The sequence below is a fragment of the Pecten maximus genome, chromosome 13 (genome assembly GCF_902652985.1).
Source record: "Pecten maximus chromosome 13, xPecMax1.1, whole genome shotgun sequence".
Classification (NCBI taxonomy): domain Eukaryota; kingdom Metazoa; phylum Mollusca; class Bivalvia; order Pectinida; family Pectinidae; genus Pecten; species Pecten maximus.
Genome location: NC_047027.1, coordinates 3,287,932 through 3,315,924, shown reverse-complemented (window position 1 = coordinate 3,315,924; position 27,993 = coordinate 3,287,932). Strand labels below are relative to the sequence as shown.

The 27,993-nt window shown below is 40.3% G+C and overlaps 1 protein-coding gene across 1 annotated transcript; it reads right to left on the bottom strand.

The window, feature by feature from the left end:
• Nucleotides 1–250: 250 nt before the first annotated feature.
• Nucleotides 251–27,993, bottom strand: LOC117341258. Its single transcript, XM_033903107.1, has 10 exons — nt 27,884–27,993; nt 23,527–23,626; nt 23,109–23,306; nt 22,674–22,823; nt 22,023–22,152; nt 13,832–13,927; nt 12,190–12,267; nt 3,183–3,441; nt 2,358–2,554; nt 251–1,106 (listed from the first exon to the last, which is right to left on the bottom strand). The coding sequence occupies exons 2-10, from the start codon at nt 23,605–23,607 to the stop codon at nt 1,009–1,011; spliced, it is 1,287 nt and encodes a 428-aa protein (XP_033758998.1). The 5' UTR covers nt 23,608–23,626; nt 27,884–27,993; the 3' UTR covers nt 251–1,008.

Sequence of the window (27,993 nt, the reverse complement as noted above, 5' to 3'; positions counted from 1 at the left end):
ATGTCATTGATTATGAGTTGCACCTATGATGTGAATATTGCTGCTACTGCTGAGGATGATAAAATTGTGAGCTTTTATTGAGGGTGAATCATGATGATGATGCATGATGATTGATGATGATGATGGTGAGGATGATGGTGATTGAATTATGATGATGATGATGATGATGATGATGATGATGATGAGGATGAGGATGATGATGAGGACGAGGATGATTATTGCAGATGAGGATGATGACTTGATGATGATGATGATGACGATTGGATGATGAAGAGGAGGAGGAAGAGGATGATATGATGAGGATGATGAAGATGAAGATGATTGTGAGTAGTGATGATAATTGTTCAAAGATGATGGCAGTAGTGTGCAGGTGATATATTAAAATTATTGATTGTTAATGATATATGTGTTTTAGAAAAAAAAATTATAACAAAAAAATGGGTCCTCATATAAAATCGTCGAAAAGGGATCACAATATATCACTCCCTTGAAATTAACTTCATAATTGGTTTGAACCTAACCCAATATCTGTACATTGACTTATAATATAACACCAACCTACCCCAATATCTGTACACTGACTTATAATATAACACCAACCTACCCCAATATCTATACATTGACTTATAATATAACACCAACCTAACCCAATATCTGTACACTGACTTATAATATAACACCAACCTAACCCAATATCTGTACATTATCTTATAATATAACACCAACCTAACCCAATATCTATATACTGACTTATAATATAACACCAACCTAACCCAATATCTGTATACTGACTTATAATATAACACCAACCTAACCCAATATCTAAACATTGACTTATAATATAACACCAACCTAACCCAATATCTGTACATTGACTTATAATATAACACCAACCTAACCCAATATCTGTACATTGACTTATAATATGACACCAACCTAACCCAATATATGTACATTGGCTTATAATATAACACCACTTTCATGAGATCTGGCGTCATTTGTTGGGTATCACTGGAAATGTTTGATATCGATGTTGATGATGGGGTCGGTGCTGTCAGGCTTGTCGCTGTAGACATCCAATACCATGGTATTCAAATCAAATATAGCTGAAAAAGTGAGAAAAATCACAATTATTCCTGAAAAGATACTTGCCTTCAATAACTGACGTATATAATGATAAGATTGACGTATTGAAGCTGGTGTTTGTTTATTTAATGATGAACTTAAGATATATTTTTATGTTTTGGAACAAAAAAGGCAAAACCAACAAAAATCGTAGTGATCTTTCATTATTAACCGATGCTCCATAACTCCACAATACATGTGAAAATTCACTGAATCTTTCCATCAAAACCAATTATAGACGACGTTACAAATACAATTAAAGTTATTTTTTTACGTTAAGTGCTTCAAGCAAGAACAAATCGTATCCGAGCATCCAACAGCTGCGATATATCCCGGTATGGTATAGGTCCGTTATCTATACCCTCCCTTCAACTCAATGTTTTCATTGGTCCGTTATCTATACCCTCCCTTCAACTCAATGTTTTCATTGGTCCGTTATCTATACCCTCCCTTCAACTCAATGTTTTCATTGGTCCGTTATCTATATACCCTCCCTTCAACTCAATGTTTTCATTGGTCCGTTATCTATACCCTCCCTTCAACTCAATGTTTTCATAGGTCCGTTATCTATATACCCTCCCTTCAACTCAATGTTTTTATTGGTCCGTTATATATACCCTCCCTTCAACTCAATGTTTTCATTGGTCCGTTATCTATATACCCTCCCTTCAACTCAATGTTTTCATTGGTCCGTTATCTATACCCTCCCTTCAACTCAATGTTTTCATAGGTCCGTTATCTATATACCCTCCCTTCAACTCAATGTTTTCATATGTCCGTTATCTATAACCTCTTTTAAACTCAATGTTTTCATTGGTCCGTTATCTATATCCTCTTTTGAACTCTATGTTTTCATTTTAAGGCCAAATTTTCATTTTTAACTCGGTTATTTTGCTGTCCACGAGATTCAGCAAATGATAGATACTTTGGTGATATTTTGTGGATCAGACGATAAAGGGACGTTGGAAGAATCCGATGTATATTTAATATTGATGATTATAGCCATCATAGGGCGGTTAACAAGCTGTTACCGTTTTATTTACTTTAAGAACATTTTGTTATCTATTCATACAGCGGGAACTGCCATTCAGCATGTGCGCAACGATTTCTCCACTGTCCTCGCACGTGCTCACACCGAAGTAGGTCGCTTAAGTATAAAACTGGGGCTCAAACTAACGACACTTCCGATCACCAATCCTTCCACAAGGCCAGCGTATATCCGAACCCTTTACCTACACACCCCGTGGAGATATAGTCCGGCTTCTCCCCCGTCCTAAATACCGGGAATGAGCTGTTGTCCTGGTTAGAGAGTATCCTGATGACGTCACGTTTTGTTATGTCTTTACATTCCGCTCTCCACGATTCCAATGTTAGCTGACGCTGTACCGAACTTTCTTCCTGGTAATGGGGTACCGTCAAATGGTTAAATCTGTGTATAAGACGCATGCGTTACTGGTCAGAAAGTTAGAAATATTTGGTTATCATGCTGAATGGGATATTTACAGTTTTTGTTTGGCAGTCTACATGATTGACAATATCACCATTAACTGATCAGAAATGCTCCCTGACATATTTAGCCTGAATTGTCAATATTCTGAGAGGCTCGTCAACCTATTTTCATTATTACTTAACTTCAGAAAATAACCTAACTTCTATTTTCCTTAGGAAAACATTACAAATATGATGTTAAGTGTCCTCAACTCAAGATAGTCCTTCATCCCGAGCAAAATATGTCCTACAAAAAAATATCAAGACAGAATATATGTCTCTGATCAAGATAAGGAATTTAACCCAAATTAAACTGGGGCCTTGTCTAATATTTTTCTACTCTAACAGCTGTTTGGTTTGTATAAGACTTATGTTGAGTCGTTCTTCATCTTCGATCACTTTGTTGTTGTTGCTTTTTGTTTTTGTTTTGTATGGACACCTTTACATTTTAGGCGACACACGTCAATGACTAACTGAGAAACCAAAAGGTGACAATGGTCAGAAAACACGGAGAACCTAAGTATTGTAATGGAGCCAGCTAATCGTGTCCGTTCGATATCCTTACTTACAGGTTTGTGTTTGTGAAGAAGTCACCACACGGAGTTATACATTTCCAGACTCCGTCTGTATGTCCCGCTATCTCTATACACGTACACATCAGGCCTCCCGGGGACCCGGCACTGCTGGGGGCGGGGTGAACCGGGGACCCGGCACTGCTGGGGGCGGGGTGAACCGGGGACCCGGCACTGCTGGGGGCGGGGTCGACCGGGGATCCGGCACTGCTGGGAGCTGAGTGAATCAAGTTGATGTTAAACCCAGACGAAACCCCTGTAAGTATAAGCAATATACCTGTGTAGTAGAGGTGCATATTGATAAACAAATAAGGTACACTCTGGGTGAGGTCTCTGTCATTTATTCGAAGAATGTACCAGGGTACACGTATAACCCTGCGTGTGACGCAGAGCCGTATCTACATAGACCTTGCGAGACTCCCAATACTATGAGAAATTCAAAATTCCAGACACGTCCGCACGGTCGTCGAGTCCAATTCGGAACTGACACCTACCCGAGACAAAGACAAATACCCGCCAAGTGACCACAACACTGACCAATGAAAACAACTGACACAACTTTACGTAATACGTACAAAACCACACCATAGAATACAAACGTAGAAAACCACATAAACACGAGTAACAAATCGCAATACGTCTGTACACTATATGAACTACACAACGGGATACTACACGCGGACAAACAAGGTACACGATCGCGAGCACTTACGGCGGGCGCGGACATACAACTCAGTGTTCTTTACGGCGGATGCGGACATACAAATAACGTGACAGCTTGACCCTGCTACATCTTCCCCTGCTTTGTAGAAGGTCGTCCACGACATTGTAAAGAACATATATATATAGCTAACTGTAAAAGAAAATTAAGTTAGTTTAAAAAAAGGCAAATTTGCAATATTACGATAATTTTACAACAACACTGCAAATAAATGCAAACTAATCTTTTAACCTACAAAAGAAAACTTATGTGCATTTAGTAGCATACTGTTTACAACCGACAGACATATTGACCTCCAGCAACAGGTACTGGTGCTACAAACAAGAAACGTGTGAAATCCAATACGACAAAAGTTATATAATCACCTGAAAATCAAAAAGCTGGAATCCAAATCATTCATTTGATTTTAATAAGGTGAAAAATATACATTCTAAGAGTTAAAACAAAAGACAAAGAAAAAATCAAATCACTTCCCAGTGATAATGCTAATAATTGCCGTAGCAACTTCCCCTCCCTTATTTTCGGAGTCGGAGGATGACAGCTTGTTGAGAAAATGGGCTCGAGACATCCAATCCGGTTCTCCTTGTTGCTGAGCACAAACATAAGCCCCACTTCGCATCCACTCTGGTTTCCTCCGTTCTCTTCGGGATGATCTGGGTTGATGTTCCTCTCCACCTTCTTTATCAGAATCGTCTTCATGTTCTTCCTCAACCTCAACAAGCTCCAGTACATCAACCTCTGTTGCTTCTGAGAGGGCGTCCCCTCTCTCCTCTGGTTCCGCAACGACCTCTTCATCAGAGATAGTGTCAGAGTTAATCCTGTCTAGATTTGTCCTCGTATATACCATCACACCCTCATCAGACGACGATGTTGACTCTGAAGTATCCTCATCTGTCTTGACAGGGATAGTCTGTCTCGTCTGTCTTGTCTGACTAAGTCGTTGTCGTCTCGGAGCAGGTATCGGAGCATTAGGATGTCCGGGCAGAAAACTAATAGGGAGTAGGAGATTCCGATGAAGGGTTCTGGTCCTTCCTTCCCCATCCTCTCTTCTAAGTTGAAACTCCGGTATATCCTTGTTGGGTTGAGCTGTGACGACATATGGACACTCCTCCCATTTATCCGCTATCTTGTGTGTACCTTCAAAGGCTACAACCTTGACCAGCACTCGGTCTCCAACGATGACAGCAGAACCTCGCACCTTGCTGTCATAGACTTTCTGTTGGCGAGATTTGGCAAAGTCAGAACTTGATGATGCAAGAGCATAGGCATCTGTCAGCCGCTTTCGTAAAGAGTCCACATACGAAGTCAAGGTTCCTGTGGGTTTGTTTTGGGAAATTCCAAATGCTAAATCTATTGGAAGTCTTGGGCTTCTGCCAAACATTAGGAAGTACGGGGTCTGTCCTGTTGACTATTGCCTGGTAGAGTTGTATGCGTGAACCAATCCTACGGTGTTTGACTTCCAATCTCTCTTCTGCTTCCCTGTCAATGTTCCAAGCATCAGTGTACGGTTGAACCTCTCGCAGAGTCCATGGCCCATTGGGTGATATGGCGTGGTGTTGGATTTCTCTATCCCGGTTATCGCACACAACTCCTTCATAAGATCGCTCATAAAGTTAGGCCCTTGGTCGGTATGAATCCGTTGCGACAGACCGTAACGAACAACAAAGTTGTTAAAAAACACTTCTGCCGTGGTACGAGCTTTCTGGTCCTTGGTTGGGATCACAATGGCATACTTAGTAAAATGGTCGGTGATGACTAATATGCTATCGTGTCCACCTTTCGACTTCTCCAAACTAAAAAAGTCCATACACACTAACTCAAGGGGCCAACTTGTCCGAATGTTTACCAGAGGTGCCCTGCAGTTGAGTGGAGTGCTTGATCCATTTTTCAACATCTCTTCCCATGCCAACCCAGTAAAATCTGTCCTGTAACAAGGAAAGAGTCCGATCACGTCCCTGATGGCCCATTTGGTCGTGTACCATAGAAATTACTGTAGCGATCTGGCAACGAGGCAACACTTGGGTCACAACTCCAATCTCTCCGTTCCGAATAGCTTCTCTGCACAGGATCCCATCCTTTATTGCTAACCTTGCGAAGTTCTTTAAGAACACTGAATGTTTCATGGTGTTGGGAAGATCCTGTCGTTGGGGTCTAATGCCAGTCCTAACGATGTTTCTCCATCTTGATAATACAGTATCCTGTTCCTGTGCGGCAATCATATCGACCGGGGTGATTCCAGCCGAGTCGCTGAAAGGATCAAGGGCGGCTGCTGACATCGAGATGGTATCGATAAGTGGTGAGCCCTGTAGGCTGTCGTTAATTGCCTTGATCATGTCGTTGGTGATAACACAGGTCTCCTCACTATTCTCCAGTAACGGATGGCGTGACGTCAGCATCTCCATTTCTGATTCCAGGGCGGTACATTATCTCAAAGTCGAAACCTGCCATTGCTGCTACCCATCTCTGTGATGTGGCGTCCAACTTAGCTGAGGTGAGAACGTAGGTAAGAGGGTTATTATCTGTCAGTACCGTGAATCGCCTTCCAACCAGGTAGTCGCTGAACTTTTCAGATATAGCCCACTTGAGAGCTAAGAACTCAAAGCGATGCGCTGGGTATCTCAATTCCGGTTTCGATAGGCCTCTACTTGCGTAGGTAATAACTCCCTTTAACCCATCTTGCTCCTGGTATAGCACTGCACCTAGTCCAAGTGAAGAGGCATCTATATGAAGCTCGAATGGGTGACTATCAGGACTAAGGTCGGGATAGCCCATTACCGGTGGCACACATAAGCATGACTTAAGAGTGTTGAAAGCCTCTTCCTGTTCAGCTGCCCATTTCCATTCTTGACCAATCTGGGGCTTAGTTTTCTTGCTGCTCTTTCCAGTCTTTGAAGGTGCAGTAGTCAGGATTGTCGAGGGCTTAGCTATACGGCTGACGTTTTGGATAAAACGACGCTAGTAGCCGATGAACCCCAAGACTTTTCTCACTTCTTCTGGTGTTGTGGGTCTTGGCCAGTTGGTAACCCTTTCTATCTTGTCTGGATCCGGTTCAATGCCATCCTCCGAGACAACATGGCCGACGCACTTAACCTTCCTCTTAAACAGTGAACACTTATCCGCTGACAGCTTAAGTCCTGCATCCGAGACCCTTTGTAGTACTTGCCTCAGGTTGGATAGGTGACCTTCATATGACTTTGCGAACACTATCACATCGTCAATGTACACATAGCAAATGGTGGTGTGAAGTTCGCCCATCACAACTTCCATCAGCCGCTGGTAGGTTGCAGGGGCGTTGGCTAAACCAAACGGCATCCGGTTATATTCCCAAAAACCCAGTTGACCGATGGTAAATGCTGTCTTTTCCTTATGTTCTTCAGCGATCTCCACCTGATGGTATCCAGACTTCATGTCGATCACTGAGAAGTAACGGTTACCCGCAAGGGAGTCTAACATCCAATCGATCATAGGCAAGGCGTAGGCATCCTTAATAGTGTGTTCGTTGAGCTGGCGATAATCAACACTCATTCTTAGAGCTTCTGACTTCTTGCGTACCAAGACAACATTGGATGTCCAAGGGGAATGTGAACGACGTATGATACCAGCTGTCAACAGCTGCTGAAGATGGCTTCTTACTTCTGAAAACATGGTGGGAAGAATCCGTCTGCAACGCTGTTTAAATGGCGTAGGATTGGCTAGGTCAATCCGGTGCTTGACGACATCTGTATGACTAATATCTGTATCGGCTGTAGAGAAACTTGATCTAAACTCCTGTAACAGTCGTCTAATTCCAGCAACTTGATCCTCCGTGAGGCCTTCTTTCTGTATCTCAACCTTGTCAAGGACATCAGCTTCCTCGTCTATGATAGATAACTGGTTAATGTCTTCCACAGTCACTGGGTGTATCTCACATAGTAAAGCTCTTGGTTGAAGAGTTATGGTCCTTGACGATAAGTTACTAATGTGTATAGGAATCCTGGCCTTCTTGTCGTAACTATAAGACACTAGAGATGGGGTTATCTCGAAATCTTCAGGCACTTTAGATCCAGGAGCAGGCTGTACCACGGCACACACTGGGGGGTAAGCTAAAGACTTATCCATGAATCCCTGTATAGTGACATCGGTATTGGGGTGTATGATGACTGGTTTCTCCTGGGCACTCCTAATAATTGCTAGACGATCATTGTGTCGCTCTAATTCTTTCTCTCGTAGAGTCAGACAGCGAAACGCTAGATAGAATGGAGTCAATAAACCGGCTTTCTGAGGAAAATTGGTTCCGTGGTGTGTCTCCACCCTACACATCAATCTTGTCATGAGATTGGTGCCAATCAGTAGTGGTACTTGCGAGTTATAGGGACTTTGGGGTACAACTAAGAGGAATCCCTCATCTTGCTGTCCTCGAGTCCAAGGCCAACTCCGCTAAAAGTAATATCTGCCTGAATAAATCCTTCATAATGTAGCATCTTTCCATCTGCACACTCAATCCTTCAATTTCACAAAATTTTATTCAATAGAGAAAAGGATTTAACAACAGGCATATGCCTATATAAGTTATCTCCTTGTAACAAAGTGTATATACATATATAATTATATAAAATTGCTAATTTAATAGAATTAAGTAATTCCATTGCAATAAAGATAATACTTAGTACATATATAATATAATATGGTATGAATATGTAATTTGAGTAGTAAGGACAATTCTATGATTATTATTAATAAAAGTTGGCTTGTCTTAAATGTATTTTCAATTTGTATAAATTTTGGAGGATTTAGAATACATTATCCAAGACATAATCCATCCACCCATGGGATACAGACCTTACAATCCTTAAGATAGAGTCGAGAGATCTAATCTCCAGGTGTGCCAAATGTTCCCTGTAGAATTCTTGACTCGCTGTGGACACGGTAGAGCCAGTATCCAGCAATGCTTTGGTAGCGAAACCTGATATGTCAACCTTTATTTCAGTAGGGGTACCCACAAGGTCAGGTGGTTGCCTCACCTGCTGCGAGTAGACTGTGGTGTTCAGGCCAAGCGTTTCCCCTGCACTCCTGGCCCCTGTCCATTTAAAGGTTTCCCCTGGTGGTCAGTAAGTGCCCTGCAACCCCTGCTGATATGACCTTCCCTCCCACAGCGGTAACAGGTTGGCTAACTCCTCGTCTCCTGACCGGACTTTTCATACTCTTACTTTCCAGGTTGCTTTCCCTTAAACTTGTTCTGTCTTGGATAAGGATTCTTTCCTTGTTGATTCTGTCCCAAAGTTTAACAATCAACAGACAGCTGGTTAATCATTCCTTGATCTCGTCCATCTCTGTCCTGGATACTGGTTCCTTAGTCTCAACTACCACTGCTGACTTGCCAGGTTTGGGCGTTGACTGTTTCCCTTTCTCCTCTGCTCTGCCTGTATGGTCTTGCTCAACTCGGCGGATGGCTATCCTGAGGCTGTCAAAACTTCCTGGAAGAATGTATAGATGTCCAGTGGCATCCTTTAGTCGTCCGTTCAGCCCAGACCAGAAAACTGTCCTCAACATCGTGTCCTGCTTACTACGGGGTATGTTGTTTGCATCAGCAGCCTTGGTAAATGGTCCTCAACTCTGCAACTCCAGGCTGATACAGACTCAGAAGGCTCCTGTTTGGCACTAAAGAAATTAGCGAAGATCATCTCTGGCTGCTCCACAATGCCGAACACGCTATCCATCTTGGCCAAAATGTCCTCTACGCCAGCCTCTGGTGGGAGTCGTGACCTAACTCTGAGGGCTTCTCCTTTCAGACTGCTTCTAATGGCCTGGGATACTGTCTGCTGTGGATGACCTTCCTTGATGATGCATTCCACCTGGCTTCGCCATACATCATAAGTAGTTTCCTTCTTGACATCTCCAGAAAATGGGGAGATCTTCGGGAAGTGCTGCATAGACGAGGGTGAGTACCGTGTCCTCACTTCCTCCTGAACAGCTTCCTTGGAATCTGATCCTTCTTGGGCCTGTATATGTTGACTATGTTCCGACATCCATTTCTGAAAATTCTCTACAGAATCCACGTTCGGCTTACTCTTAAGAGCCTTAAAAATATCAAGGAGCTAACCTATCTCCTCATTCGACATATCTTCCATGATTGAATGGGTATGTTTACATAAACAAAATCTAACCGTTGGTGAGGAATTAAAGGAAACACCAGGTTCAGGATGTTGCCTCTTTATTATGCATAAAGACCTACAAAACATATAACATGGACGTAGTACATTGACCGGAACAATTACAATATATTTACGCGACAATGGTACACAACGCGACCACGGTTACAATTATGTAATAGAAATTTACATTTATATAAAATATACATGAAGACAGACTTACCAGGGCTAGCTATAATGTTGTCTGCTCTGTCCAATGGCATGATGGAGAATGAACAGGGAGCGGGGGACAGGAATGATATGTGCAGGGAATAGGACGAAAAGTCCGTGCAACACTCTCATCCAATCGAACCTCTCTCATACGATGACGTTTGATAAGAGTCCTTACACGCACGGGACACCCATGTAGTTGAAACATCATTATTACTATAATTATCACTATATCACAACACTAAAAAAACAACCGGGGATAATATAATAATACTACATCTAAGACTAGTCACTGTTCCTTACCTAAAACAGTAGTACAATAACTGCAAGTGGATATACCATTGCTTTATCCCCTCCTAGAAATTTGTCATCCTGAACATTCTGAAGTCAATATACATTGTATCAACAAAAAGGAAAACCTGAAACAAATTCTAAATATAAATAAACACAATTTTAGGTTTCTGAAATAAATGAGAGTATAATAATAATAATGATGTGAAAACAAAAGCCCCCCCGCCCCCCCCAAAAAAAAATAATAAATTAATAAACAGTAGCCAAATTGCCGAGATGTTTCGCGAATCGGTTCCTGTTAATTACACGATAGTGATAGCAATCGCGCTAAGTAGGTCACATTACAAAACTAGACAAAACCGAAACTGAAACTAAGACCAAAATGTGGCTCAACTGTCAGAAAAAGAAAAGAAAACTAAACAAAAACCAAGGAACTCACCTTCTGTAGAATGAGAATAAATAATCCAGCGAAAAAAACACGACAATCCCAGTCGTCATAGGTCAACACTGACACACACAGTTGACACTACATGATATTGCACGATAACAAAATAAATTGGGCACAAAAAAAAATCAATTAATCACACAAGTATACATAAATCCAGTGAATAAACACAAAATACAATTAATGAATAATCCGGAATTAAGTCAGTCTAGTTGTAGAACAAGTCACAGAATTGAACAGCTCCAAGAAATCCAAGTTGAAACAGCAGTAGAATAATATAAACTATCACATAGAGAAAACGTTGTTTTTACCGGAAACAGGAAACTGGTAGGAAAGTCTACACATGCGCAGAACAGCAAGACGCTCCTAGAGATAACCGAACCACCACGAACAATGACGATCAGGCGATGACGTCAGCAAATGCCGGAGATCTACGAGTAGTGACGGACAATGAGAATCGGCCCAATTCGGAGACTCACGAAGACCGAAGGACTGGATTTTTAACGGAAATCTCAGTACGTCAGGTCGTTTCTTCGATGATTGACAGGTCACTGGGGGCTCCATTGTAGTAGAGGTGCATATTGATCAACAAATAACGTACACTCTGGGTTAGGTCTATGTCACTTATTCGAAGAATGTACCAGGGTACACGTATAACCCTGCGAGTGGCGCAGAGCCGTATCTACATAGACCTTGCGAGACTCCCAATACTATGAGAAATTCAAAATTCCAGACACGTCCGCACGGTCGCCGAGTCCAACTCGGAACTGACACCTACCCGAGACAAAGACAAATACCCGCCAAGTGACCACAACACTGACCAATGAAAACAACTGACACAACTTTACGTAATACGTACAAAACCACACCATAGAATACAAACGTGGGAAAACTACATAAACACGAGTAACAAATCGCAATACGTCTGTACACTATATGACCCACACAACGGGATACTACACGCGGACAAACAAGGTACACGATCGCGAGCACTTACGGCGGGCGCGGACATACAACTCGGTGTTCTTTACGGCGGATGCGGACATACAAAAAACGTAACAGCTTGACCCTGCTACACCTGTAATTATCAGCAATGTACATGCATAAACAAGACAAAATGTCTATCATGTTTGACATTGAATGGGTGATGTTTATAAATGAATGTCATCCTTGAAATACTTGATCTCTTTACGATATTTGAAACATTACCTGGTGATTTCTCTACGATGTTTACGACGTCTTGGTAGTTGTTTGCCGACAGAATTGCACGCATGAAGAACCGTCGAGCTGAAATGAAATTATTTGACATTAAATGTCATCTGCAGACAGAACTTACGTAGGCATATATGTTCTCCCGAAAAAATGACACGTCGAAAAGAACGAAACAAAAATTGTGAAGAATATCAGCTTATTTATTCAGTCTCCGATGTCTTCACACAGAGAGTGTGAAGGATGTGATTCAACAAAACAACTTCTCGACCGTAAAACACGGATACTTCTGCCGTAAACAATGATAGTTGTAAAGTAGGGTAATTTATAATACTCACGTATCCCGGAGTTGTTGATTACAATACTCACGTGTCCCGGACTTGTTGCTACTCACGTATCCCGGACTTGTTGGTTACAATACTCACGTGTCCCGGACTTGTTTATACTCACGTGTCCCGGACTTGTTGATTACAATACTCACGTATCCCGAACTTGTTGAACCTCACGTATCCCGGAGTTGTTGATTACAATACTCACGTATCTCGGACGTGTTGGTTACAATACTCACGTATCCCGGACTTGTTGATTACAATACTCACGTGTCCCGGACTTGTTGATTACAATACTCACGTGTCCCGGACTTGTTGGTTACAATACTCACGTGTCCCGGACTTGTTGATACTCACGTATCCCGGACTTGTTGATACTCACGTATCCCGGATTTGTTGATTACAATACTCACGTATCTCGGACGTGTTGATTACAATACTCACGTATCCCGGACTTGTTGATTACAATACTCACGTGTCCCGGACTTGTTGATTACAATACTCACGTGTCCCGGACTTGTTGAGTACAATACTCACGTATCCCGGACTTGTTGATAACAATACTCACGTATCCCGGACTTGTTAGTTACAATACTCACGTGTCCCGGACTTGTTGATACTCACGTATCCCGGACTTGTTGATACTCACGTATCCCGGATTTGTTGATTACAATACTCACGTGTCCCGGACTTGTTGATTACAATACTCACGTGTCCCGGACTTGTTGATTACAATACTCACGTATCCCGGAGTTGTTGGTTACAATACTCACGTGTCCCGGACTTGTTGGTTACAATATTCACGTGTCCCGGACTTGTTGGTTACAATACTCACGTATCCCGGACTTGTTGGTTACAATACTCACGTATCCCGGACTTTTTGGTTACAATACTCACATATCCCGGACTTGTTGGTTACAATACTCACGTATCCCAGATTTGTTGGTTACAATACTCACGTGTACCGGACTTGTTGATACTCACGTATCCCGGACTTGTTGATTACAATACTCACGTGTCCCGGACTTATTGATACTCACGTGTCCCGGACTTGTTGATTACAATACTCACGTGTCCCGGACTTGTTGGTTACAATACTCACGTGTCCCGGACTTGTTGATTACAATACTCACGTATCCCGGACTTGTTGATTACAATACTCACGTATTCCGGACTTGTTGATTACAATACTCACGTGTCCCGGACTTGTTCATTACAATACTCACGTATCCCGGACTTGTTGATTACAATACTCACGTATCCCGGACTTGTTGGTTACAATACTCACGTATCCAGGACTTGTTGATACTCACGTATCCCGGACTTGTTGATTGTCTTCTGATATATATTGTTTCCTCCGCTCATCAGATCTTTGGCCATTATGTTGAACATGCTTCCTGGTATGGAACCTTTCAGAGGAACATATATATATATATATATTATCAATGCAGACAGCTTGATTTGTATTGTTTAAGGTGCTTTAGTATACTTGTGTCGAGTAAAGTTTGAAAATAACCAGACGCTGCGATGATGAACTCCTTTGCAAATGTTTTTATGTAGTATACTTGTTAGGGATAGTTACAGATGCATTAAAACCAGATATCTCAATATAAAATTATATGAGTTAGATAAAAGGACCTAGTTCATAATTAGTATATAATCAGAATCTATAGAATTAAGAGGGCTTATCTGAAATATTTTGTGAAAAAGTTACAATTTAATTTTGTTCAGATAATCAAAATAGTTTTCATGATAAGAAAATTAAATTTCCGTATTTTGAGCGTACTGAATTATACGGAAGTTATTTCCCCTTGAATGGCGAGTTTTCTCATATGTGGCGCAGTTATGCGTTTGTGCGTGTGCAGGTCGGGTAGATTGGAGTGCGAAGGTAGACCAGCACGTTCACACGTAATTTTATTGGCAAAGAAACCCGACAACGAAAGCGACGTTTCATCTACCCTTAAAGAATTTTAACTGAATTCAGGAGTCAGAGAAGATAGTTGAATGAGTTGAAGGAACAGGTGCGTGGACAGTCACAAACAGAAGTTTCTGAAGTTGAAAAGTTGAAAACAGAGACTAATCTATTTTGGAAATTTGAAGGAAACAAAAAACAATATTTCTTTAACGTTGAGGTTCAAGACGGTGTTAAACAATCTCAGTGGACGGTGGACAACGGGAAAGTTGAATACTTGAAGTGTTGGCCGAAGGTCAGGAACAAATTAAACAGGGAAATAAACTTATTCGAATAGCAGATACGTCCAAAGGAGGCTGGGAGACAGTAAGACAATACGAGAACAACCCGCTGGCAAGTGATTCCGAGGATGAGACTAAAATCCATCGAGCGGAGGGTAGGGTCATTAAGAAAGAAAGATCGCTTCAAGTCGAACCAAGAAAAACGTGCTAACCCCGTCGCTAATTATAATAGCAGCGGTTCTAGTGCCCTCGTGTTCAACTGGGATGCATCGAGCGACAGACCTGCGGAAAGTTTCGGACTACTCAGGAGTGATTACAGAATGGACCAGCCCTTTCGTGGCAGCAACATGCACAGGATCGGTGCTTGTTTCAATGTTGGGGAATGGAACCCACTTCCGGAAAAACTTCCCCACATTGGACCAAACCGAGGCGGAGCGGGTCAGGCAATGGGTGGAGCCAAACAATGAGGATGAAGAGACTGAGGGTTCCGATAGTTTCAAAGATGAGTATAAGACATTTGATGAAAATGTGTTTACTCATGATTATTACGAATAGGAAGAAGGACAAAAACAAATAATTGTCAAAGGTAGGCTAAAAAGACATACGTAGATTTTTGGCGTGACAGGAACGAGCAATTTGATTTTAGATACGATTTGTAATTGTAATGTGTCACGAGTTACTTCCCTTTATATTGTAAGCGACTTATTTTATTATTGTTGTTGGGGTAAGCGACCCCGAATAAACCATGTGTTCAAGGCCGCCATCTTGAGTTGTTGACTATATAACAGTAATGGGTACAAAATACCTTTTTATTCTCAATCTGATGAGGTTATTTTAAGTAATAACAAGTCCGCTTTGAACGAGTACCATTTTGAGTTGCAAGCTATTCAAGATTCAAGATTCAACAAAAACAAATAAACTGACACGACATAGATACACACTATTAAAATGATATTGTAATAAATCAAAAAGGAACACAATGAGATAAGCTCTTTGAATTCCCTATTTTTTATTACACACCAAGAAGGCGTATAAGTTAACCGGACATAGGTACGTGTATGGCTAAACCGTGTAGACTTATCCCAGGTGTGTCTTGACACAGACGACCAGGCTACCTGTGCACGAGCGTTGCCATTCATTGCTTGACATGCTAGTCAACTTTACTATAAATTTTTCAAATTTTCATACAAAAGTTTTTCTGTCAATTACTGATCTGGTCAGTCATTTGTTGATATCAAATAAAGAATACAGTTCAATTAAATTCTGTGGAAAATATGTATTTTTTCAAGTAGTAAAAGTTATAGGGGAATACAAGTGTCGTGATCCACTTTAAGAGTCATATATATAGCAGAGTAATGTTAATGAATTTCAAAGACGATCAAATATAGTATATATAAAGATGCACTAAGATAGTCATGTAATATACAATTTTTTTTGTTTTGACATGTAGCTTCTTGCAGTCACCAATAATTTGCTGTATATGCTATCAGTTTCTTCTAAGAGTTACTTTATGGTAAGATGTAGCATGGAATAAGTGTTAGTCACGCAAATAACCAAACCTGAAAAATAGCCAAGTTGTTAAGCTCACTAGTGTCTATAGCACAGGGTAGGAGCATTGTTTTGACCAGATTTTACTTTATGTACGTATAAACGCTTATTTTGGTTTGACCTTGAAATGCATATGGCGGCTGTGAATGATATTACACGAATATGACATATTGGAAGGCATTTCAATCAATAAAAATGCTCATATATAATACTTTTAAGACATCTGATAACATGTCAACAGAAAGTCCCACGGTTTGCTATGATACATACTAAACGTTCATCATGTAACTTCTGTTAACTGCACCATGGTAGTAAATTATATTTTAAATTATCACGTTTTTGACTGGATTTGCTGTTTAGATGCCCCAAGGTCCTATGAACAACTTAGATTATTTAAGAACGGTCTCCTCTGTGTGTAAGACTCATGCGTGTGGTCAAAGTGTGATTTAAGGACGTTGCGGTATGTTCGTGATTGCCCGGAGCTGACTTTATTGTGCTACCTCACTGAAGCATACATACCCCCGAAGAAACCAGGAGGATAATCCCTCCGGTTGCCATCGTATGTGAGCGACACCGGATATTGCTACTTAGCGACGCGAAACCAAGTTGTCAGAAGGCCAAACAAGAGGTACGATTTTGGACAATTACTGGTCTTTCAATTTCATATCCACTTTGAACTTTCATTTCTAGCTAGAGCCATGCTTGTTCAATGAGGTAGTACAATAAAGTCGGCATCAGCTCCGGGCAAGCCGTCGTACACAATACCTTCAGGCCGTCCTTAACTAAACTATTTGATTAGAACACAGTTTAATCTCAACAATTCTCCTGTTCACGACGATTACACAACATACCCACTTGCAAATCCATAGTCCCTGTTAGTCAGGCGTAAGAATGGTACCTGCATTTTCTTCTCATATTTTTTCTTTAAACTGTTTTGTGTTTTTGGTTTTGCTCGTAACCTTTGTTTCGGAGACTAAGACTAAGAATATATTGGTACTGTTCCCATGCCTGACATACATTGTATCAACGGTTCAGTGTCAGAATAATGAGCCAGGAGGTATGTTATGATTGTGTGCCTACGCATTGGCCTATCATTGTTTAATGTCATATCGACAGCTAAGGTCATTTAAGGACGGCCTCGCGTGCGTGCGTCATGGTATGTTTCTGCGTTTCGCAGTAATAGCAGGAAATATATGTCTGTTTCTGTTTCGTTAGGAGCTGTAATTTGAACATGAGCGTGTGGTCATTCTAGCATGTTCTACCTAGCTATACGGTTGGGTTAACGTTTCTTCTGCACAATGAAGTCGGCGGTATCACAAGCGATGCAACAGGAACAAGCGTCCATGATGGACAATATGGAGAAAGTTATTTCAAGCAAATTTGAACTGTTTCAACAACAACTTTCAGAACTCAAAAAAATCCTTTACGAATTTCAGTTGGCTAAATTGGCGAACATGACTGAAGATGCATACAAGTTCAACAGGAAAGGGAACGAGGAACAATTCAAAATTACCAGTAAAGTCAGACAAAATTTGAAGGAGGCAGAGGCGGCACTCAGAGAAGACGAACCAAGCGAGGCCATGGGCAAAATTTCCAAAGATATCGATTTAATAGACTTATCAAAATTGCGGACAGTTCAGAATTCGGTTGGAAAACAGTAACGGAGTATGAACAGAAAGAGCTCGCAGATGATTCGGAAGATGAAAAACGTATGAACAAAGCTGAAAGTAGAGCGCAAAGGAAAATAAAACAGAGTTCGGCTCAGAAGAGGACCAGGACTACTATTGCCAGGCGAACGCACCCATATGCACCGGTACCGGAAGCGGAAAGAGCCACAACGACGGGGAGACCTGAAAATGGAGCTGCACGAAGACCGGGGACATGCTTAAGCTGCGGGAAGCCAGGGCATTGGCGTTTTGAGTGTAGAGAGACTAAGGCGGATGAACGCAATAATAAGATTAGTATTGAACTAGACAATTTAGCTTTGGGACATCAAGTTGAGAGGGAGCTGGTTGATTCTCCAATAGGTAAACTGAAAAATGCATACGATTTTTGGGTAAATAGCATAGGTGGCAGCACGATTTAACACCCCCCCCCCCCCCCCCCCCCCCCCCCCCAAAAAAAAGAGACCCAAACTTCCAAACTGTTATAAAGACCGAAACAACCAGACATCAAAAAACATTTAAGTTTAGTCATAATAGTCATAACAGCTGACATTCACTTACTACGAATACGAAAAAAAAATTTGTGTTGTATCATTTTCTGATCGTTTCCGAGAGTTATTCCCCTTATATGTTCTTGTGCACACATCTAGGAAATGTATATGACTATTACAGAAAATAAATTTATTACATTTCTAACAATATGCCTAGTCAGTATAATTTATTCTACACACGGGGAATGAGGGGGGGGGGGGGGGGGGGGGGGGTAACGCTTATAATGTTCTCTCATAACTTATGATTAGGGACGGATATAAGATCCCTTTTATGATCTCGCCCCTAAAGCGGATATTGACAATAACAAATCTGAGAAAGATCACAGATTTTGTTGAACAAGAAATAGCGAAACTTGTAGAGAAAGGGTGTGTTTCTGAGCTAGCTGACAAAGAGAAACCGCATGTTCTGAATCCTCTAACAGTTGCAGATAATAATAAAAAAAGATTGGTTTTGGACTGTAGGCATATTAATCCACACATTTACAAATCACAAAATCACAATTCAAGTACGAAGACAACGTGGTTGCTAAAGATATATTTTCAAACGGTGATTTTGTTTTTGGTTTTGATTTAAAATCCGCCTACCACCATATAGAGATTGTTAAGGAACACAGAACTGTTCTGAGGATTTTACGACAGGAAGTAAATGTTTTTGTTTCAATGTTTTACCATTTGGAATATCAATGGCAGGTTACAATTTTACAAAAGTGACAAAAGCGTTAGTAAGACATTGGAGAACTCAAGGGGAGAGCATTTTAATGTTTTTAGATGACGGGCTCGGGGGCGCAAGTAGCAGAGAGGAAGCAAAGGTATTCAGTAAATAATGCAAACAGGATTTAGAGAGTGCTGGAGTTTTAATTGCTCAGGGAAAAGTGTAAGTGGGAACCTCAAAAAAGAATTAATTTGGTTAGGATTAAGATGGTAAATGGATGAAGGTAAAGTATATATAACAGAAAAAAGAGAAACTGCTATACAGCATTGAACATTTAGAGGTCAAAGCTAGTAATGGGAATTTGGTCGCAGTTAAAGAGTAGGCAGGTGTTGCAGGGGCAGGTGATTTCAATGAAACCTGCAGTAGGTAACCTGGTAGAGCTTAAAACCAAAAACATATTCAAGTATATAAACAGTAACGCCAGCTGGAAGGATCCAGTTATATTGAGTGAGAGTGCAAAAAAGGAATTAAGATTTTGGAAAAGGAAAATTTGGGATGTTGATGGCAGGGACATCAGTTGTGTTTTTGAGGCAAGTTTGAGTGTTTATACAGACGCTTCAGGTGAAGGATATGGGGATATATTGTAAAGGAAGAATATTTCATCATTTTTGGCGACTGGACAGTGATCGAGAGCTTGGGAAGAAGCTCAACTTGGAGAGAACTGGAGGCAGTTAGACGAATGTTGAACTCTTAAGGAGTATGCCTGGAAGGGCATAGGGTGCAGTGGCACACCGACAACAACAATGTTGTCAAGATTATAGAGAAAGGCAGCAAAAAGCCAAGTTTATATGATATTGCTTTAGATATCAATAATAAATGTCAAGAGAAAGATATAGCTATTAAACCATTCTAGGTTAAATGGTAGAAAACAAAATTGCTGGTGCATAGATATGTGTACATTCTGGCTATTAGATACAGCATGGTGGCATCATACTTGTGATAGATTTGCAAATAATTTGAACACTAAATGTTTAAGTTTTAATTCCAGATGGTGGGTACCCGGTACAAGTGGTATAGATGCTTTTGAACATTTCTGGGGTAATGATGTGAACCTGTGAGTCCCCCCTCCTAGGTTGATATGTACATCTGTTATAAAGGCTGTAATAGAAAAAGCAAAGCAAAGGAACAATGATCATTCCATACTTGAAGTCTGCACCGTTTTGGCCAAAATTGAATGATACAAATGGTTTTAAGCCCTTCATGAAAGAGTTCAAGGTCTTAGACTCCAGAGTCGTTAGAAGAGGGTTGGGTAAAAACGGCATCTTTGGTGATGGAAGACCCAAATTTAAGATGATTGCACCGAGGTTTATGCATGATTGATTCTTTTTTTTCAGGCCTAGGAATAACGGACGTCATAGATGATGAACTGAGCAGAGGCGGATGTTTAACAGATAATATGAAGAGCCTGGCAGAAAGCATGGCAACACATATTATAAAATTCGGGAGTGACAGCACAAATGTTCAGTATTACAGAAACTTTCAAAAGTTGGGAAAATGCATAGAAGCTGAAGGCGCGTGTGCAATTCCAGGACAATCTATCCATGTGGCCCTTTATTTAACTAAGTTTGTTGATAACAGTGCTTCGTCTTCTAGTATACAATATACTATTATGCAATCAAATGGGCTCGCATGCTTCGCGGTTTGGCTGATCCTACTGACAATCATTTTGTTACATCGATTTTGGAATCAGCAAAAAGACAAAACAATCTTCCAGTGCAAAAGAAAGACATTATTCAAACTAGAAAGATTATAGAATTATGTAGCAAGAATGAGAGTTCAAGAGATGTCCTTGTGTTGAGAGATTTATCAATGCTATCTTTGCGTTATGTAGGTTTTTTTAAGGTTTAATGAGGTCAGTAATCTGAGAGGTATACATATCAGTTTTGGAGATGGTTTGTTTTACAGTCGTACATTCACAAAATCAAGACAGATCAGTACCGACAAGGCAACAAAGTGCTGATATCAGAAGGAAATTCGAATGCGGGTCAATGTAAGTTGCTTATAAGGTATATAGAGGTCACTGGGATAGATTTAAGCTCAAAAGATATTTTTTATCTAAGCCAGCTTACAGGTCAGGTTCCAAATGTGCATTAGTACATAAAAACAAGGCTTTGAGTTATACCAGAGCAAGTGAGACAATCCTTGCGAGACTCAGGGAAGTGTGTGATCCACCGACAAATTTGGGTCTGCATTCAATGAGCGCCTCCGGCGCTTCTGCCGTAGCAAGATCATCGGTCAATGAGAGGATTTGGAAGAAACATGGTCACTGGGGAAGCGATCGATCCAAAGATGGCTACGAAGAAGACAGTCTGGAGAAGCGCTTGGAGGTTTCCAAAGTTTTGAATTTTCAACACGACTATGTAGTTTTCATACACTTGAAATATATCTACATATATACATTTGCATATTAGGTCTTTGATTGATTAATTGAGTTCAGCTTTATAAATTTTGATCAACACTTTTTCGTTTATACTTCAAACTACTTCCCGTTCTTTGATATTTCTAGCAGTGTTCCTGCGAGACAGGCAATCGCAGATATGGTGTTGTGTTTTTACTCGATGGTTTTTTAGCACTGTTCAGGAGAAGTGACCAGTCGACTACATGTGTATTGTTAGTGCGCAGAAGCATGCTGCCGAAGACACCCAGCGGGACACTCCATCCTCCACATTATGCTGACAACGGGCAATCCAATTGCCCCTATTTCAAAATGCTGAGCGCTATGCAAGATTAGCAATTAACATTTTTAAAGACTCTGGTATGTCGGTTGGGGGAAGGGGGAGGGTTGGACAGTCACTTAATTCAGCTCAAGCGAAGCGTGTATATGTACAATAGTTACCGGCTTTGGTGAACGACATGAACCTCTCCTTGACTGTTTTTCCGTTCCATGTATCAGTGATATCTACATCCAGCCAGACACCGGCTTTGTCCATTGCTGGGGGTCCATCCTCAGAATGTCCCAACACAAACTACAATTCACGTTTTGTGTTGGGGAAACAAGGTTTATTATACGTTTACCAGTAAAATATCAACTTTATAAAGTTATTTCACTACTGCATATATAATTACTAAGCCGAGTAACTTTCGTTTTTGACCAATCAGAAGAGGACTTTCTATTCACCGCGTTTGTTCAATTGAAATGATTATCAAATAGGAGGTAGTTTTGCTGCATTTCTGCAATATACAATTGCAGTTATTGATAAAAAATACTTATTTGACAATAGATGTGCAAGCAAACCTTACTACCTAAGTAAGAGCAGAACATGTTGAAATTATGTCGTTTCATCTTAAGGATACATCAAAGATTGTTGACAATTCCTGTGCTGTTTCGATTTTCTTGTCTTTGTTTTTGTCATTAAGGATTGATTGTCAATTAATTGCTTATATTGACTGATAAATCGAAAATGAATGAACGAGGCTCATTTCCCTGATTCTGTCCATGCAAGCAACGAAACTAACAATCGTTATAGTTATATATATCATGACGTACTGTGTTGGTTTGTGGATTCCTGATATAGATGTCTGTACATCCATTGGACTGTGGGTAATGCCGACATTCGTCAGAAGAGGGCGCAGCCTCCACAACGTAGTTGTCACCATATAAGGCAGTCAACTCGGGCTCAATGTTGAGAAGGAAAAGCTGAAAATAAGCAATATTAATACAAACTTAGTAAGAGATGAATATGTCATATTTACAAAGAAAAAAACGTTGTAATGTAGTCATCTCCGTTTAGCAATTTGATATAAGACCTTATTTTTAAGTTGTCAGTCGGTTCTATTTCTCCATCATGTATCCAAACTTTTGACCCCCCCCCCCCCCCCCCCCCATTATAAACTACAACTTAAAATAAATTAGACACTTTTGTTTTCAGTATTTCATTATGACAAGCCTGTAGATGGGAAGCACGTGTTAAAGTGGTAAAACCTTTTCAAATTCTACTCCAGCACCGTCAGCCGTTCCTTCTAACTCCCTCCGATAAAGTGGATAGTGTGACGTCACGGTATTAAGGAATCTTTCGTATGTTTTCCTTCCTTCAGCAGAATCGGTGTATCGCTTCAGATTGTTGATATCATCACTCATTTCAGCTAAATAGTCTCGGATCTCTTTCCCAATACACATTCCCTGGAACATAATGTAAAACAATCCCTCTTCACTCCATATAAATACCACATAATTCGGTGTAGTGGGCATAGATCGTCCAGATTTAATAAATAACACAAACTTCACATTTAGTCAGCTATGGTCCTTATTATTCTCTTTTCCAGTAAGGTTGGTTTTACTGGTCGGTTTAAGGATACGAAACGATACCCTGCAGGATAAAAAGTTAGTTTCCGATACATACCAGTTCGTACCCAATATCATAGTGACTTCCGGTCAGTTTAAGGCAGGTTACGGACCGCGGAACTCTGGGTAACTGGTCCATTGAAGAGTTCCCTAAAACACTGGATGATATTGGCGGTGTAATATATAGATCAGAATGCAGAATGTACGGACTACACATTTAGAGGTGTAGTTCTTATCTATCTGTGAATAGAAATTGTTTGAAAGTGTGTTTCTCACTAAAGCCCTGATCACCCCCAAGATACACATATTGAATAAGAATGTCCTTATAGAGAGAAAATTCCAGGATGACCATAAACTTAAGAACATACCTCCAAATTCCCAACAAACCTTAGAACATTGATGATATTCCACACAAGAAGGCTATATAAAGTTACCTACAAATTGTGTACAAACCGAAGAACAGCGATAAACATTCCCCCAGGAATAATATATAAAGTTACCTACAAATTGTCTACAAACCAAAGAACAGCGATAAATATTCCCCCAGGAATAATATATAAAGTTACCTAGAAATTGTCTACAAACCAAAGAACAGCGATAAATATTCCCCCCAAGAATGATATATAAAGTTACCTACGGAATCCTTAACACCAAAGAACAGCGATAAATATTCCACGCAAGACATGTTCTTTAAAGGGATACTTACTTATTCCACACAAATTGAAGAACAGTTTTCCTCCAAGATAGGTAAGAGAGATACTGTAAATCACTTACATTTGGTGTGGGATTTATTTTCGCGTTAATACACGAGGGAGGCACTCGCGAATTCAAATCACTCACTATTTTACGCGCAAAAATAACAGCTCAGGTGACATCCTTGTTGATTCCTTCGATATCTTTTCACTATATTTACTTTAATGAGAAACATATTCTACTGGCCATATATTACCTTTAAACTCCGACATCCCTGTAATTTTCAGCAACATCCCCATAACACGAAGGATATGTTTTAATCGATTACATAATAAGTAGTAGGGACTCTCTGTGAAAGACGTTACCGCTAGGACAACTATTGTATAGTATATAATTATTTACGAAGCGAAATGTAATATACAAATAAGTCTGGCCGAATGAAAACATCTTCCAGACATTGTGAATCAATGATGAGTTTTGTAATTACCTTGGAAACTCGCCTCACTTTCCATACACAAAAGTACATGGAGCGTTCACATTATACGTGAGCCAGTCTGTACTCAATACAGTCACGGCATGTATACCATGACTGAATCACATGCCTTTAATATATTCCACCGTGATGTTATTTACCCTTATATATTACAACTACATAAATTGCTTTGATTTATATCTTTTTTTTACTCCGGTAACACGAATTTAATATATATACAGGATTATGGCGTTATAATATCCTATTTTGTTTGGTAAGGTGGTAGGGTTATATAGGGACAATACAGAACAAGTGTATATGTATATCTAAAACTATCGGAGATTAATTTTTACTGTTGTGTTAGGTTATAACTATCGGAGCTTAATTTTTACTCTTGAGTAAAGTTATAACTATCGGAGGTTAATTTTTACTATTGATTTGAGCCTTGGAGTTATCGCAGTTCGAGATAACGAAGCTGGACTATGTATGTCGATCGATGAGTTTCAAGTCGTGCAGCAGTTCCATCCTTGTTGACATCAGCGATAACGGGGTCATTGGTGTGGTGATCCAGACGGTAGGCAAGGGAGATCAAACCAGGCTTAGATAATGGATACAATTACATCAATTTGATTAGTTGGAATTTTGATGACGTTATGCGAACATGGAATACATGTGCCTTTGTCCAAGGTGTTAGATCTCTTCGTAAGCACTTAACATTGCATGCGGATTAACGGCAAACCTTGTAGAATAACGGTCCATCAGCTGGGTCATGGCAAAACCCCAGGGATGGGAGGTCCCCCAACAGTCTTCCAGAGCAGGGTCACGGCAAATCCCGTGTCCACCACTTGTCTTTACAAGCTACCATGGTCACGGCAACGCCAGGGAAAGGAGGTCCACCACTTGTCTTTACAAGCTACCATGGTCACGGCAACGCCAGGGAAAGGAGGTCCACCACTTGTCTTTACAAGCCACCATGGTCACGGCAACGCCAGGGAAAGGAGGTCCACCACTTGTCTTTACAAGCCACCTTGGTCACGGCAACGCCAGGGAAAGGAGGTCCACCACTTGTCTTTACAAGCCACCTTGGTCACGGCAACGCCAGGGAAAGGAGGTCCACCACTTGTCTTTACAAGCCACCAGGGTCACGGCAACCACAGGGAAAGGAGGTCCACCACTTGTCTTTACAAGCCACCAGGGTCACGGCAACCACAGGGAAAGGAGGTCCACCACTTGTCTTTACACGCCACCAGGGTCACGACAACCACAGGGAAAGGAGGTCCACCACTTGTCTTTACAAGCCACCATGGTCACGGCAACGCCAGGGAAAGGAGGTCCACCATCAATGTTTAACAGCCAGCAATATCAATGCAAACACCGCGGACTAGAAGTATACTGGCAGTGCTTACAAGCCAGCAGGGTGATAATAATTAATTTATTATAAATCGAGCGGGGGAAAAACATGGATAAAACTGTAAACTCTTTCGGAGGAAAAGTTATTTTCTCTGTGTAAATCTACTAGTTTTAGGAAACTAAATGGTCTTCGGTCAGGTGACCAGGATGGAAGCGTTACCTTCCTCGGTTCTAATAACATCAGCCTATTGTTCATCTTTAGTAAAGGGAGATAATTTTCAAAATCGGCAAAAGTTCCAGATTATCACAATGAGACTTAACACAAACATACCGCAGTCTCCCAAAACACACACACTCACTCACCACACGCATGCATATCGAACACACGGGAGGCCGTCCTTGAATGACCTTAGCTGTTGGTAGGACGTAAAACACATAAACCAAACTAAACCAAACTAGATGCAAATCAACTTTAACTAATAATGATCCCGAGAAAGGTAACACACAGCACGAGGATATACCATGGTTTAATTATGCATGTAAACAGAGACATATAAGTCATATACAATGCTTTTCATACTTTTAACAAATTTAAAACTACTTATAACCATAGAATAATAAAAACTGATTACAGGAAGTTTGAGTTAAGGCTGAAGAGAGATTACAAAAAACAGGAGGTTGATATGATTATCTAAGAAAACATCATCCCAAATATTTTTACAAATACTTTTCTCGAAACGAAATTTCAAAGTTTGAAACATAAATTACCTTCTTATTCTACGATTATTAAAAAAACAACTTATGTTGCCAAGATAGCTAAGCTAATGGTGATACCATGTTATATGAAAGTAACTATCACGTGTCAGGATTAACACTCTGGAGTCTCTCAAAACATACAATAATAAGAACAGCTATATTTTAACACATAAGACGAAAATAGTAGTTTTTAGGGATGGTGTTGGGAAGTGTAATAGCGATAGGTAGTTTTATGATGATAAAGAGTTACACATCGTTAGCTAGTTTAATTATATAAGCATGATCTTTAATTGCAACGGTGACATTAAGGCTACTTAACAAGGCATGTCGTGAAATTTGCAATATATTTAAAAATCACAATTTTAATAACCAAACACAATGATTTGTATTCGTCACTTATGTTAATAGCGTTTTAAGTTACAGTGCGGGAGTACGGGGCTTCCATGAAGCCCTTTATGTTGAAAAGTGTCATATAACATTTTGTTAAAATCTTCTCGGAAAAGCACTTGGAAAAACTGAAGGCTATTAAATATTCAAAACACATTCAAGTGTTTACCGCCCAGCAGGGTAACGACAAACCACGGTTTACAATCCAGCATTGTTAAATGTTTGTACAGGAGAAACGGATATGAATACCATGTTAAACATACATAATAGTAATATTGAAGCTAAAAAGTATTTCATCATCCAGTCCCTTGCAAATCTTATGAATGGGTTAGGTCATTCTACGTAGGATCTTGATTTTGCGTTATGATGTCGATGTATATGTAACGTGGACATTAGCATTAAAACTAGTTACGTGTATATACATATTTCATTTTATATCTAATACATGAAGAAACGCAGGTGTTCTTTGTAAAAAGCGCATTAATTACCTTTAAAAGTACAAAGTCAATAAACTGTGCGAGACATAATACAATTATTCTAAATCGTTAACCATGTAGTTAAACTCAAGTACAGGGTATCCAGTAGACCCCCGGAAGTATGTTCTTTACCCTTGGGTGTGAATGAATTGTCTATTTGACATATGTTAAGATTTCCCAGAAATAGTGATTTGTCTATAATTACTTACCTTGGACTCAAACCTTGTTGAACAAGAGCTGGTATATTACCACTGTGTTGTAAAACTAATATAATTACTTACCTTGGACTCAAACCTTGTCAAACAAGAGCTGGTAGATTACCGCTGTGTTGTAGACACCAGATCCCGAGGTACTGAATGCTACCTGACTATGGGATACATCGAAGAATCAT